Here is a 16,172-nt window from a genome sequence, read left to right as displayed (position 1 = left end):
TGTGTGCAGACGTGTATGTGTCGGATGTGGGATGTGTGGCACCCGAAAACGCTACACACCAGAACCAGACCACGGCTCCGCTTTTCCCAACACGCTTTTGCGCTCAATTTTCTCCCACCTGATTTCCGCACCGGAACGGACGTGTGTGGCGTGTGGTGGGGAGCTTTCCCACCCGTTTCCCTTCCCGCTGCTGGGAAAAGTGCTGGAAAAGCACCGGAAAAGCACCGGAAAAACGTGCCCCACTCACTCGCTCTCCTTTTCGGCAAACGAAGAAGGTTCGATTATAGTTAGTGAGAGGTCAACGATGTTGAAACGGTTCGTGGCGGCTGACGGTGAAGCTAATTTGATAGTTTCGTTTACAGGACTTTTCGGTAGTTTCATTGATTGACTGGCGAAACCTTCGTGGCCGGTGTGTCAAGTGGTGTGGAGTGATGAAGTGCGCCTGCGAAGGCGGCAACTCTTTGCCGGTGGAGGTCAGCACTGAGTTAACATCGCTGGCGATGGTATGTTTACAGACCAGCGTTCAAAACTATCGGCCAAGTTTTTGGGGATGAGAAGTCATAACTTAAAAGTGATGCTCATCATATTTTATTGATTCCATCCATTACAACCATTTAGGATGTGAGGTGGCGTTGAACATTTTATTGGTGGGAGGAAAATTTAAAAGAACACCCTTCAAGCCTTTTTAAGGGGTTGAGTTGAAACTGATCGACAGAGCATGAGCAGACCTTGGTTTCTATGAATAGCAAAAGGTTCATTCCATATTTTTAGGCAGAACTCCTTTGGTTAGTAACACTAGACTGGCCTATTCACTGCTAAGAAGTAGTTGAAAAGCAGTTTACAAGGAAGTTATTTTTATTATCACACCTGCGATAATCTTTTGTGGCGAATTAACAAAGGTTATGTTAATCGAGTTCTGTGAAATCATCAGACATATTGTCAAAGCATCACACACACACACACACCAAGAGACACAACATCCATCCAACAAGAGCAGAGGCGTTATCTTCGATGGTTATTGAGCATAAATTTGCAAATGCCGATGACGACGGTGTCAGCGTCCCAAGCTGCTGCTAGCTCTCATTTGACAAAATTAAGAGGAATTCAATAACACTGCCCCCCCTTGGAGCACATTCCAGGTACCAGGTACAAGTATGCCAGAGGGCACATACGCACATCAGAGTTTCATTTATCTAAATCAGAACTTTTCTCATCGAACTTTGAAGCACGTGTCATCGTCACATGCTCATTTGCTTATGGAAACATACCCAAACACACACACACACACACACCGCTCGTACGAGTCGAGTGGGGCAAAAGCGTCGTTCGGTTCTTGAGCGTCTGTAGTGCTACAAGTTTCGTGACTTTCGGCAGCCCCGTGCCCCTGCTGTGCAAACAGCTGTCAGATGATGAGCAGAAGTAATGAGCATAAATTGAGCTGATATCGAACCCGGACCACCGGTGTTTGACTAAGCGGGATGACGCCAGATGACGTACGCGCGAGTGCGTGGAACAAGGCATCAAACAGTGGTGCAAGCATTTTGAAGAAGAAAAAAGAAAGTCGAAAAGAAGCAAACGGCTGTAATGATTTGGGGTTTGCGATTGAAGTACTTTTGAGTTCAGGACAAAGTTCTTCCTGTTCGATAAACGCTCTCCCAGTCGAACACGTCTTTCGAACGGCCTTTTATGTATTGATTGACAAAAGAGGTTTGTAATATATTTGCAAGTTGACAGAACGTTCGCTCCCTCCCGATGGGCCTGCTTGGGGCCTAAGCTGTCGCGAACTTTTTCCGTGTATTATCAGCAGGATAAAAGTATTCGATTTCAAAGAAAATCAACCGGCACATAGGAACCGATGACTGCGCGTGTCAATATCGGGGGGACAGAGTTTGTTGTTTATATTTTCCTTAAAAATTTGCAAAACAAAACTGCTTCAGAAACCGGAAGAGGGGTGCCCAAAGCGTACCGCTTACCTTACGCTGTCGACAGGTAAAACATGAAATATTTAAAGCATGTTTGACGTACTACACGTGTGCGTGAACTCTTTACAGATACAGATCTTGCCCTTTATTGTTGTTTACGCTTGGGTGTGTCATCACAGCACAAGAAGTACTGCTGACTGCAGAGGTAAAGATAAAAGTGTTTCAATCGTTTTCTTGCTTGTAATCCGATTAGCATCGGTAACAGCAGCAAGGTGCGGAAGGTTGCAGGGGCAGCGGAATAGGCTGGAAAAAGTTTACAAACAAGCTGGCTACGTTTACTTCGGTTAGCGCTGAGTTGCTTTCCAGGTACCAAGCCAAGGTACTGATTATAAATGTACCATTTCATGTGCTGATGTTAAACTAAAAAGCAAACTGTCAGCAGCTCTCCAGAATGTTCTCCTACATTTTTTTGTGTGCATGTGTTGTTGTCTGGCACAGTTTTCCATGAGATTCCATTTGAAGTACTTGATGCTGTAATGGGAACAGGAAATTTAATCGCACAGCAACACACAACACACTTCTCCTCCGTAATGGATGAATGTTAAAGTGGTCCGGTTCTAAGGACAAAGAACTAGCACCGGATGCAACACGGGTAACGTGAATGGAGTCAACTTGCAGCAATGACACAAGCGAGCATAGCTTGACCTGAATGGTACCCGAGGGAGCACTAGCGTCGCTCCGTACAGCATTAAGAAGTCAATGTGATGCAATTCTTTTGCACAATTTATATTGTGTGACAGTTGGAGTTTGGAGTTAGTTTTTTTGTGTGTCAGGATCCTCGACACGTTGTAAAAATGTTTACAGTTGTACTTAATATTCTTTAAAGCTGCTTGCAGATAGATAACAGGTCCTGTAAGTCGTTACACGGTCACACATAAACCGTTCCCACCACACCACAGTAACGACACGATAGGCAAGACAAATGTATCGCACTAGAGCCTCTTTAATGAACTGATACCATAAATAATCATCCGTTTTACTGCTGCTGCTCATAAAATCCCCAGCTCTATCTAAATCTACCAGTTGCACGTTTGTCGTCGCCACCGTCTTTCACCCAGGGAACGTCAAAATCAATTCGCCGAAAACAAATTGAAAAGTCATTACAAAGAATTACGGCTTTGCCCAAGTGATGCATTACCAATTGACACAACATTCACCTACATTCATCCGACACCATTCGCTAAGAAATGGGGCAACAGATAAACGGGGCGGCATGCTTTTGCTAATGAAATGGATTCCATCGTTAATCCGATTCGATCCTGGCGGGAGGGGAGGGTCGGAACACCAAAGCAGTGTGAAAAATTCCTACCCTGCGGGTGGTGCGTGGCTCCGTGGCGACATCAATAAATCATCGCTTTGTGTTTTTGTTGCATAGCCCGTGCAAATGTACAGCACAATTGTTTACTCGTGTCTCGATCGGTATTGTTTGGCAAGGTTAGCTTAAGACAATCGTTTGCCAGCTAAGGCGAGAACTCTAGAGCGAAACTTTAACACCGTACCGGCCGGGTACTGGTTAGCGCGTGAAAATTGAAAGCAAATTTAATGCCATCAGCTGATCAGGTCTAGGGAATCGGATTTCGTTATCTCCTGTGCAGTTTTTCTTCTGGGACAGGCCGATACCACCTCCTACAGGGGTTCGAATGCTTTTGCGTCCCTTTCGGGTAGCAGAGGCGCGATGTGGAGTGAATAAAAATCGAAAGGAAATCGTTAGGTAGTTGAATAAATTTGGTACCGCCGTAAGCTTTCCGACTTTGGCGAACCCAGCGATGGTGGTGGTGGTTCGATCGGTTTGTCGCCTTATCTGTTTGAACATGAACACCGCAAGCAGGACCCCCAACAACCGGAGTCTACGGCCAAGCCCTTCCACGAATGAAGAGCGCCCCCCCCCCCCCCCCGCCACAAATCCCCGCGAAGATGAGTTGATCCCATTTTCATCAATTCAAGACTATTTCGCGCCATTGGTCATGAATGGGCGGGTGAAGATTCGGGCAGGAACGCGGTGGCCAGGGACACGGTGGGTTGGGTGGCCGTTTTCTCATTTCGAAACCTTTTATCATCTGGCAAGCACGAAACGCTGGGTGCCGCAGACGCGACTTCAAAGGGAAGCGAAGCTGTGGATGGAAAACTGACTTCACGTGCCGCGCTTCGTGCCGCGCACCACACCACCGCTGTGGGAATGTGGCATTTACATGGGTCTTAATTTGACAAGTATCGGATGATGAAGGAATGAGACTAGGAATGCGTACGCACGGTATGCTGCCCCCGGTCGGGTGATCGGGAATGGGAGTTATTTGGCAAATGCCGCCCGGACACGATTTCAAACGCGCCAACCAATGCCACCGGATGGATTGGCGGCGATAGGTTCGTGCTGGGGTGTGGCAACGGTTTTGGGAGGTTAATTTGAATAATGAGTTTTAGAGCTTTTATCGAATTTGATGCTGGCTGGCTTTTTTTCCTGGCTTTCGGAGAATCGGGCTACGCACGGAAACAAGAGTGAGTGTTCGGGCCATACATTTGTTATGGCTGGGCGCTGATGCCGGATGAATGGAATTTGTTTGCTTTGTCGTGATTTGTCGTGTTGGGTGGACTGTTCAAGTAACTGAATTGCTGGGGTGGAGGATGTTGCAGATGTATGGATTGATAATAATAATGTCAACACTAACTAGAGAGTACAGTAAATAGAGTAAATCAAAATAGAAACAGATTTTAAATCGATCAAAGTTTGAGCTTTTGATTATGAATTGTGTATATTTATGACAACCAAAATCATTATGTTTTGAATCGCAGTTAAAACCACGCTTTTCTGGATATCTATTTCAATCGCGGAGTTCATAATAGCAATATCGTTCTGTTTCTTCTGTGTAGCTACTAGCCACACACCATTTTGAGAACTCATTTTACACATCAAACAAAACCTGGCCAACTCGGAATATCCTACGGAATATAATCAATTGAAATTTACGCTAGCACACCATGGCCATCCCTGCTGCCACGGTCGGTGAGGCAGGATTGATTAGTATCGATTTCTCCGGTTCCGCCACTGACGCACAACACAACACGAACGGTTCTCCTGTGGCGGAAGTGAGCACAATTGGCGTCCGATGAGCGGGCACGCATGCATCACGAACGAACGGAAACCACACGCCGCTCTTCATCTTTATCATTTCACTACCGGAATCGTTCGAGGAAGTGCGACTTCCGGTGTGGACAGGCGCGTTTTAATAGTGCACTGATCTATGGGGCAGCATCGGGCGCACCCGAGCCTAGCTACTTCATTTTCATAATTAACTCAACCATAGCACGGCAGAACGATGTGGGCAGGGTAGAACATTCAGAACGTTCCGGAACCGGAACAGTGGTACTGTAGTACATGGCTTGTGACAAGGGTAGGGAAAACTCGATTCGCTTTCGAATGCAGACAACCGCTAATGATCAATTGTGCAGTTTCGTTCGATGGAAACTTAGTAAATACGCACATTAATAAAGGGAACTGGATGTGACCAGAAAGCGATTAAAGCGATAGGAATGTGGAGTTGTGTGTTGAAACTGTTTGAATGCCGATATACGCCACAAATGTTCTTCTCAACCGATCGCAATCGATTTCTTTGCTTTATCCTGTATCAGGATACAAACATTCCGAGGATTATAAATATTCATTGCTTTGTCTCGATGGCGGATTGCTAGTTTGCCGGTAGGCTATCCACCATTTTTGGCCATCATAAAACGAACAAAAGTGTGAACGAACTGCCGTCACAATACTGTTATTAAAACTGATGCCTTTTTTTTTGCGGAAGCTTCCGAAGCCTGATTGTTACCACTCGAACTAGAGCCTCCGTGCACTGCGAATGCTGTACGGGAAGTTTTGGGAATGTCCACCAGGACCGGCTTTCGGCCGCTGGTTCAATTTAGGCAGCTGTGCGCCCGTCCGATGAATGATATATAATCTCGTGAGTCATCGACTGTGCCACATCACACGGCAGGACACGGCGAAAGCGTCACGATACACCGATAATGTACACAGTGCAGCTGAAGCGGAAACCTCCAAATCCCAGAGTCGTGCCTGACGTTACGTACGCGTTCCGATGGTCAGTGCTGGAAAGTTTCAAGTCATCTCCGGTCCGGTGCCGGCGATAGTTATGCACGTGACGATTAACCAGGCGGGAAGCTTTCTGGCCGAAGCATATTTGCAAACGAAACACACACGGGACCGAATATGTGCGTGCGTGTGTGTGTTGATTATGATAGGAATATAGCTCAAACGTGCGCGTGTCATTGGCTATTTGTTTACGGTTCCGGAATTGTGTCCGTTTGTGCGGAGTAGTCTCTGTTCATCAAAACGCCATGCACACCATTGAAGCCATCGCCAAAATGACTACTGATATTGAACCGGAAATCGAACAGACAATTCAAAAGCTTCGAGCGGCGCTTAGAGTGATTCGCAGCGAATAGATTTCATACGGTGGATTAAAAATGCAACCATCGAGACCAGCATGTCTTTTCTGAGAATTTTTGTCCCCTAGCACATCAATCTGTGCGATCTGTGCTTCCAAAGTATTCGGCAAACCCAATAATACGGCCTTGCTGGTATCGTGCATTGAGCAAGAGGGAAATTTACTCTCCCATACGCTTTACAACTCAAATGTGCTTAATGGCAATACGGATGATTAAATTTTGGTGAGAGCTGCAAATGCAAATAATCTTTACTTACGTAGTTGAGAGCCAGATCCGGATGGTTGCGCTGGATGCCGTCGTCGAGAATTGACACCACGACACCCTTGCCCGTGTAGCCCTTTTGCCAGGCCGGTCCAACGTTCATGTCCGGTCCATCCTTGGCGCCACCATTCTGTGAAAGGAAAGAGAGAGAGAGAGACACGCACATATCAGTAAATCTTTGTCCAGCGTCGTCGTCAGCACATGGCGGAAGCGGTGAAGCGGGAGGTTGGGGGATAAAGGAAATGGGAGGTTCGGGCGCTTAAGTTGTCATTAGCTAAAAGAAGACTGTCCGGAACACAAATTTCCCACTAACGGCCGGAAGGCAAACAATATCGTGTGCCGGGACTGGAGTGCCACCCGGCCGAACGGCCGTCAGCCGTTGAAAAGTGGACTTGTTCGTATGAATCAACAGTACAAGTAAAGACAGGATATTGAGGACACAGCACACAAATTTACATCATGCTATTGCGTCCCTTCTTTGCGAGAGAATGAGAGCAAGACAGAAAATCTATGCCGGAGATGGAGATTTTCCCCCAAAGCTTAAGCTTATTCGAAAAAGGGTCAGCTCCGGGGTGACCGCTCATGTGAATGCGTAATGTGTAAGGGCCCGTTACATTTTAATTTAGTTAAAAAAAACGCACACTCACACACTCACACTCAAGGAGTTTTGTGACAGAAGCAGAAGTTCATGCCGCAAGGATCATTACCATGCTGATCCATAATCGGAGGTGGGCGGGCGGACGGAAGCGGAAGCGGGCAAAAGAAAATGGCCAAACGCCATTGTCTCGTACGTACGGTGTGGCCTGATTAAATCTGTCGACAAGCACTGTTTGTCGCCTTTCCAAACTCGTCTTGCACTCGCTCGTACGCTGCCGTAAGGATGCCGGGTGGTCTTGGGTTTAAACATTTCTAACCACCATTCAAATCAGTGCTGGATAGCCGGATCCTTGCGCCCGTTGGTAGGCGTATAATTTACGCAATGAATTTGCATTATCCTTAAGAGCAATCTAATGGAACTTTTATGATGCTGTATGGGCTACTGGTTATGAGGAACAGAAAACATCAGAGTCCCATGTGATTATGGCTCTCTGAAGCTAGCGGTGGGGTTATGATAGCATTTTTCCTCCATGTCTGTTTATTTTGAAGACAATTTTAATGGTTTCTATTTTTGCGAAGTATTACAGCTTCAAAGCATCTTCAACGCATCGCTGAAGGTTTTAAGAATGTATGATACGATGTCTTATGTGAATATAACGATCCTTACTCACGACTGCTATCGTTTATTTAGTTTCTTAACAGCGAGCATAAACTCTTGAAGCAATTATCAATTATTTACCTCCTCTCACAAGCTACTAAAATCAAGTATCGAATTGGCTCTCCGACCACGAAAACATTCAACCATCGCATGCGTTCTAAAGTTAACTAAGGTGCCAGCAAGCCAACAAATAACGCAAATAAAAATCCTTTTTTTTGGCGTCTCCTGCCATGCCTATAATTGTGGTTCAGTTTATCTGGATGTCGTTTGGATTTGAGCAAACGCAAGATAGGCGGTCCCACGTTCCGTTACCGTGTGCTTGCAACATACCCAGCCCCAATTTCTTTCCTCTTTCTTTCGATCGTGGATCGCCCCACACTACACGCCGGGAAGTCAGTCCCGCGAGCGTACGAAAATATTTCCCGACTGTGCTTTTCGCTAATCGGCTTTCCTGTACTACGGCTGTGTTGTTCTTGTGGCGGCACAGCAAACAACGTTTCCACAACGCTGCAATGTCTTACCGTTCCGCGCAAGGCGTCCCACATAAAGTGGGACATTTTAGTGATGACTTTTCACCGAGACGATAGTCATCGTCTTGCGCTGGTCGATCCACATGACACTCGCACGAGCCGCGGAAGATCGCGCTCAAAAAGTATGTGTAGAACACCGTCGGTGGCTCGGTATGCAAATGTTGGGAAGCAAAATTCCTTTTCGTTCGTTCGGTGGAAAACGTTCACGTGCTTGTTTTGTTTGTGACAGGAGCAACTTTTCTCGCCCGAGACACACCGTGCAGTGCAAACAGTGTGTTCCTGCTCAAACAGGCCCCCAAACCCCAGCAACAGCTTATGAATGTTGCAAAATTTCGTGTCGCGCTGATAGTTTGGAAATCAAGTTTATGCTCATGAATGTACAAATTTTGCCGCTTTTTCAAGCCTCGCGCTAATGCCGGAAAGTGGAGTGAAAGTTTTACACGACGCACACACACACACGTACAAACGACAGAAACATAAATAGGTTTGAGAAAACAATTTCACTTATGGCACTGGCTGGATGGATGGAAGGCAGTCTGAAGGAAGGGCTGGAAGGAAAACAAACAACATGTAAGACTGTATGTTTGTCCACGAACTGCGACAGCGTTCCATATCTGGTTCTTCTTTTTCATTGTGCAATTTATGCGCCACAGAACGATTGCACACTTCGTTTTTCATTAGGCTTAAGAATTGCATCATAAACAAAAAGGGGGGAAAAATCTCATGATGAATTTATGTTGCAAACACGAAAAGCGACACCGTAGCGTAGTTATACAAACATCCGCTACAGACATGCAAAAAAATATACCAACGACTAGAATTATGGGCGAAGTTGCTTAATGAGTTTTCGGGATCACATTTTAAAGCTATAAATCATACTGATTCGTGGACGAGGGAAAAGTTTTAAGGCGCGGTGAGCAAGAAAAAAAAGCCTCGTAAGAGAATTTGGCACGACATCTTCGGTTTTCGACCGAACCAGAATTTCCAAATGCCCCATTGCATTCCCATTCTGTGCCGCTTGGTGGGTTTGCATTTAGATTTTGTTTTGCTGCTGTCATTGCTCAAAATAAAACTCCCTCTGGCAGCGGTAATATGCATAAACTTCACATTAATTATGAAGCGAATTCAATCACCTTTCACCATCGCCACCATTCCCCGGCCTGTGTGCGCCGATATGAAAGGGACATTATTTCGTAATTATAGTGCAGTTTGTTTCACGTTCGGTTCGAGCAGCAAGAGCTTCTTCACCGCTTACGGGTCAGTTCCCAACATCGGGCCGCACTGTTTTATTGATGGTGATGGTGATGTGAAATCCGTTCTTGCAAAACATCATGTGACCGGATACACTTGAGAGGAAACGTTCGCGGTGAATCCTGCCACTTTATTACCGGTCGACAGTAGCGACAGAAGTTACGCACTGCCCGACCACCACCACCATACGGGGGAATGTGCTGTGATAATTTATGTCCGATGTAAATCGAACACTGCAACACTGACTTCCAGATTGATGGGTGGGATTTGCGCACGGGGCGTAGCGTTCCGTTTTTAATCCCACCTTGGAATATGATTTACATGAAAGGACATGCATATGGTAAGTGCGCGACATGTCAAACAAAAGCCCTTCTACCGAAGCATTACTTCCCCGGTTTTGATCGGTTTCGGGCCGTTTGATAAATCGTTGGAATTAATGACTTTATTGTCGGTATTACTATTAGATTTGATCCAGCCTGCTTTCACGAAGATGATCTGGCGTCCGGGCTTTCCCTTTCCGAAACCCTTTGCAACCCAGCGCTCTATCTGCCTAATTAAACACTGGTATGGCACACCAGTTTCACTGGAAGACGCACGCCCGAAAACCACCGGGACAGGGCAGGTGTAGGATTTTAATAAATCATGAGTGTGGTTCGATCTATGCCACAAGCGATTGCACCTTCCCACACGGCCCCCCTAGGCTAGCCGTATACCTTCGTCAAACGCTAACGGCCGGCCGCCTAATGTATTGGGCCTGTGCGAGGTTAATTGTCACCCGGTGGGAAGTTTAGGGGAAGCTTGCTGCCGAAGCGGTCAGGCTGCACGGTCATTTGCTGCAGAGGTTCAGTGGGCTGTAAATTCCGACGAGCCTAATTAGCTGCGATACGCGTGGCAGAGTGTGTAAATTGTGTAAAGCACTCCAAGCCCCGCGGGCGATTGAGACGATTAATAAACATACGGAGGGAATCGAGGTGTTCATTTCAATTGTTGCTCAATTTATGGGCAGCTGCTACACGTTTGCATTAGCTCGGTGCAAATTGATCAACAAAAATTAAGCGTAACAACGTTCGGTTAGTGTAGCGATTGGAGCTTCGGTCTGAGGGTAGAACATAAGACATGGGAGATTGATGTGTCACAAATTGATATATGTTGAATTCAAAATTGACATGAATTAAACAGTGTTTCAAACATTGTACCCTATTCATGAGTAAACTCCAAGTGAACCGAGCAAACGTTTATTCACTTCTCATTTAGCGCAAAAAGAGAGGAACGCTTCTAAAGAAGGGAATGAACGGTCCGGATAGTATCAGCTATTTAATTTGTCATAAATCAAAGCTGTCCCGAAAAGTGAGAGCAGAGTGGGCAAGAAATTTGGCCCGGAGAAAAAATGGCACAATCCTAACCGGAATTGACACTAATGCTTGCTTCCAATCTAAAGATTTCCACGCTCCAAAAAAAAAAAAAACAAGAGACACCCCGAAGGAAAAACGTCTTAATGTAACATTCTGTAAATTTATTGATGTGTGAATGAGGCTCACAAGCAAACAAAAACGACGCGAGATATGTAAGATGGGAAAGCCAGCTTCGGAGTTCGGAATCAGCACCAGCAAGGATTGAAAGGACAACGGCAATGGTAAACTAACTGGAAAATTTATGTTACTTTTTGTGCCGATTCAATACGGCGAGAGCACTTCCGAGTTCGGTCGGGTGCGCACGCTGCAAGGCGCGAGGCTGTTGATGACACTTTCAAACAAGCGGCAAGTTATCTCTTTGCCAATTTCGCAACATCAAACGCGAAACGGAGAAGGAAGCGGGATGCTTTTCCTGTGGATTCAGACTTCGGGTGGTGCTAATATTTACGAGCCTTTTTTCCAAAAAGACTGGAACGATTACTTCAGCGTACAGTGGGAAGACGGGATGGAATGATAAAAACGGACCATCAAGACGTGGTAAAGAAATGAAGAGCGAGTAGAAATTTATGATATACGACCGGCGAAATGGGAAACCGGGTCCGGAACCAGAAACCGGGCAGGAAAACCAGGCAAAAAGGCTTTTCCATCCCTTTGGTGAAATGTATTTAACAAACGCTTTTCACCTACCCGCGTGTTGGCGGAGAGAGAGAGAGAAAAAAACGCTGGCAAACAAAAGACGGCCGGAGAACCTATCGATAACGAGAAGCCTATTTTCTATCTTTGTGTAACTTGTGACACACCCCAATACAGGGCATGAAGGGACCGACCGTGCGAAAAAAACTCCTCCCCACCAAAGCAACGGTGGAAAACCAAGCGCAACCGAAACCGAAAGTGGTTCGAGCTACGGCATGGAAGCACAGGGAAAACAGCACTGGGAAAGGAAACACGGAAAACTCCTAGCCTGTTTGCTCGAGAAAAAGTTGACTGCCCGAAATCTCGTTTTCAAAAAGTAATTAAATTCAAACCGTTAAGCCGGTGTGAGTGTTGGTTTTGCGTATCGGTATTCAATTTCGTCCACCCCCATTAGAAACTCTTTTGCCCAACGGGTGTGCTCGGGGATGGTTGAGCGCGGCGCCAAGGATGTAATAGAAGGCCGAAGGGTTTAGGCACAAACCCAACCTCACGCGATGGTTTAAAATTTATTTTCACGCGACTTCTTGCACGCCCGAGAGCGGGAGTCATTAGTCTGGCGAATTTGTTGAGCCGACTAGAAAATTTATTCCCTCTTTTGTGTGTGTGTGTGTGTTGTGTGTCTCCTTCATGTAACTCGTGACACACACTCACACGCACGCATTATCCATGCAATGCATTCCATCCGGCGGATGCTTTCGAATGCCTGCTTCCGGCGGGCGTTTACACCCGAACCAGATGTGTCGCTAAGGGCAGCAGCAGCAGCAGCAGCAGCAGAAGAATGTTGACGAACGAAACGACACGGAAGCATGATATCACATTTCGAAGCGAACGGAGCAAAACTCCTGCCGGCTTTTTTTCTGTTGGCCAAATGGCTACGCTAGCAAGCGTTCGAGTAAAGTGTAGGAAAAATACATAAATCAAAAATGCTCTCGAGCCAAAGTCAAACATCGTAGAACCATTTTCGAAAGGATTAGCGAAGGTCGGCCCGGCAAAAGCTTAACGGTTCGTAGCTGAGCTCGGTGAAGTAGCTGAGTGCCGGTTGCCCGAGTGTTTGGGTGATGGGATGTGTGAAAAGTACCGTAAAAGACAAGAAAATGCTCAAAACATCATACGTACATCGCGTGCGTCGTTAACAAATACGGTGCCATATCAGCAAGGGAAGCCCTTGAGAGCTTTAGAACCGTTCGAGTTTTGGAGATTTTCACGATGCGAGCGACTATCTTTGGCAACAAAAATGAAAACAGGAGCAAACCCGCCGACGAATACAAACATACCCACCAGCTGCTCATCAACGAGCGGCGCAAAAGTCATGATTCGGCTCCTTTTAAACTCGTTCCTCACAAGAACAATATTTGAGCTAAATATTTCTTGTTGAATTTGTAGATGATTATATTTTCCACCCGTCTGCAAACGCGCCCTTTTTGGCAGACTCAAAAGCTCGAGGGCGCGAAAAAGTTCACACACACACACACACACACACACACACACACACACACACACACACCCAGTGACGCGATTCTCACTGAACACACTGAACATGCAGACTTTAGCGCGCATTGTAACTGGTTATCTTTTTAGATCAGATTTTTTTTGGTCACCATCCCGTTCGTCGGTGTGAACGGTTCACCTTCGTGGTGGGAGACCATTTTCTTCTCGCACGCATTGGGTTGTTTTCCTTTCTAAGCCAACACGCTTGACTGTAGCTTGACGGTGCCGGTGCGTGTTTGCTTTGATACGCACACGAAACTTGGCTCCTGGGGGGTTGGGTTGACTCAACCCCGGGCGCTGGGTACGTAAGACGGGAAAACAAATTACTTCGCAACCTCGGCGGCGTGCAAACGTGATAAGAACGTTTGACTGGCAAACGCAAATGTGAAGGGGAAAAAAATGAAATTAGCATTAGGAATGAGAAATTGATACACAGCTGATCGTGACGTGAGGGTGAGGAATTTGCTTTAATGTAGCAGGGAAAGCAATCATTTCACGTGAGCTGTACTTTAATTCGAAGAAGCAGCTTTTGTAATCCTTTTTAAACTTTTGGATGCGTTGAATTACGCTCATAAATCGGATTGTTTTTCTGGTTTTGTAAAGTCAGAGGAAATAAAATACAAATTACGCCTAAATGTATGCAAGCGTTTGTACAGCACCCGCGGTAAGGCAAATGATTGGTAATAATATCCACAAAAAAAGCTTGAAACCGTAGTGTGGCAATAATGAAAAAGCTCAAACAAACAAACATTAGTAAAAGGAGGAGGGGGTGGCAGCCAAGAACACACATCCACGCACGCACACAATGAGTTGAACGGAATGGAGAAGAACACCTACTGCACTCACCAGGTACCACTGTTCCTTGAATAGTGGATCGGGAAAGATGTTGTGGGTGCTCGTGTCACGGTAGGCCATCCTCGCACCGGACACTAGCGACCGGAAGCCTGGAAATCGCACAAAGTCCTGATCGAACGTGCTGTAGTCACGCTTGTATCGGGGCTTCTCGTGCTGCTGCTGCACCCATCGGACCTGTAGACGAAGAAGGAAATTTTGTAGAAAAAGCAACTCAAACTGATCAATCTCTTATGCATTCGTTTGCAGCGTTCCTACCTCCGGTTCGGTATTGAGAGCATTGTGATGCACTTCGCTACGATCTAGCGAACGTTTGCGCACGTGATTGTGGTGAAACAGATAGTAGCCTTTTAGGGGACCGATCTGAAAATGTAAGAAAAGAAAGAAAATATTATCGAACTGAATAATCCACAAGCTTTTTTTTCTTGCTTTCGCTCGCCATTTCTTAATGTCATATTTTAATCAGTAACGAAAATCGACTCACACAGCTTTAATACGACTAGGGAAAATCTTTGCCACGCCGGGAGCTTCTTCTTGTTCGACATTTTAAGACGAGCTTTCCACTAGCTGCAGGAAAGTACTTGCCGAGCTTGCAGGCGGAAAAGCACGTACGAAGAGCGTACGTGAATGATGCTAGGACGTCTTACACGCTGCAACTATTTCAAGAAGACGATGCCCGCCTGCAAGCGCACAAGGCATGGATGCAGCGTGAGAAAATAATAGCTATACCAGTGTCGGCCAGCAACCACTGCAGCAGAGGTCAGGAAATTGGCAAGCAGCAGGAAAAGTGTCCTCCCCCCCTCCCATCGATGAGAGGAAAACGGACATGAGGAGGATAACAATCTTCGAGCGGAAAAGGGGTGAGTCCGAGCAGAGGGATGCACTGCTGGAACATCATCATGATCGTTGTTCAGGGAAGTGTTGGAAAAGGATTTGCCCAACACTCCCGCCGCACGACGAAAGGATACGGGATACGGTGGATCTCGGAAATCTCGAGCTATTTGATTTATTTTCCAATATATCAAGTAATTTAAACGATACACGTCCCGGCATGGACCAATATTTATGGTAGCGAGGAAGATTGCTACAATTTTACTGTTGGCAGGATTGTCCGCCGGTACGGGACGATTGGTTCGTGTTTTTCGACTCATGCATGCCTCCAACCACTCATGCTGTTCAACCACACACAGGCTCTCTCTCAGGGCTGTGGGTTTCTATTAGCAAAATCAAGTGCACTTCCGACCGGCACAGGAGGTGTGTATGCTATATTCACATCTGACACCTAATGCTGGGCGTTGGGGTGGAGAAGGGACTTTGTTAGATCATGTAGGGCAGTTAAGTAAGTACTTGCGCTCAAGATGAATATCTCACAGCGTGAATGAAGCTGGTGCTGAGAGAGGTTTTTGTAGCAAGATCCTTGGGAACTGGTTCAGCTAGCGAACGCAATAGTGTTGATTAAATGATTGAGTGGTGATCGATTCAAACAAAACTTTCAGAAGAAAATTAAAAATAGGCAAAGAGATAAACAATACACTGATGGGCGTCAGAAATGCAGTTTTGAAGATATATTGGAGAAAAAAAAACGCTTAAACACGCAAGCATCAATCAATTATGATGTCTTTCTCCGAGACACTTCACCGGTTGGTTGCTCAAGCATAATTCATTTACCGGATTAAATCAACTTCAGCAGTGGTTAACCATTTACGACCCATTGCACCAGACGCAGACGCAGGCTGGGGCACATGTGCCTTCCATCCCTGCAACCGACCGTTGCAGCGTATCGTTATTTAACACTGTGCCAGCCAATGAACCAATGCGCATACGGTATGCAGTTGATGCAACATTGCAATCAGCTTCATCGGTCCGATCATGTTATGGCCGTGGATGCAGTAGCAACTTTCAGTTTCAGACTATGCGGAGCAACAAAAACAAAAAAAAAAAAGCGAGAGGCAAACCGGTTCTCGACTAAACTCTCGCTCTCGGTTTAAGCAGTAGC

The 16,172-nt window shown here is 46.1% G+C and overlaps 1 protein-coding gene across 8 annotated transcripts in view; it reads right to left on the bottom strand.

Annotated features, from left to right (window-relative positions):
* LOC118507665 (furin-like protease 2) overlaps positions 1 to 16,172 on the bottom strand; it is a 191,770-nt gene that overhangs the window by 40,697 nt on the left and 134,901 nt on the right. For 7 of the 8 annotated variants that reach the window (XM_036046442.1, XM_036046443.1, XM_036046446.1 and 4 more), the window contains 3 exons: positions 14,435 to 14,539; positions 14,162 to 14,353; positions 6,691 to 6,825 (listed from right to left, as the gene is read on the bottom strand). In XM_036046442.1, the coding sequence (XP_035902335.1) occupies positions 6,691 to 6,825; positions 14,162 to 14,353; positions 14,435 to 14,539 (432 nt within the window). The remainder of the gene's footprint in view (positions 1 to 6,690; positions 6,826 to 14,161; positions 14,354 to 14,434; positions 14,540 to 16,172) is intronic. The other variant, XM_036046449.1, reaches the window with a different exon arrangement.

The sequence above is a fragment of the Anopheles stephensi genome, chromosome 2 (assembly GCF_013141755.1).
Source record: "Anopheles stephensi strain Indian chromosome 2, UCI_ANSTEP_V1.0, whole genome shotgun sequence".
NCBI lineage: Eukaryota > Metazoa > Arthropoda > Insecta > Diptera > Culicidae > Anopheles > Anopheles stephensi.
Note: the sequence above shows the minus strand (reverse complement) of the source record. Positions and strands in the feature narration are given on the sequence as shown.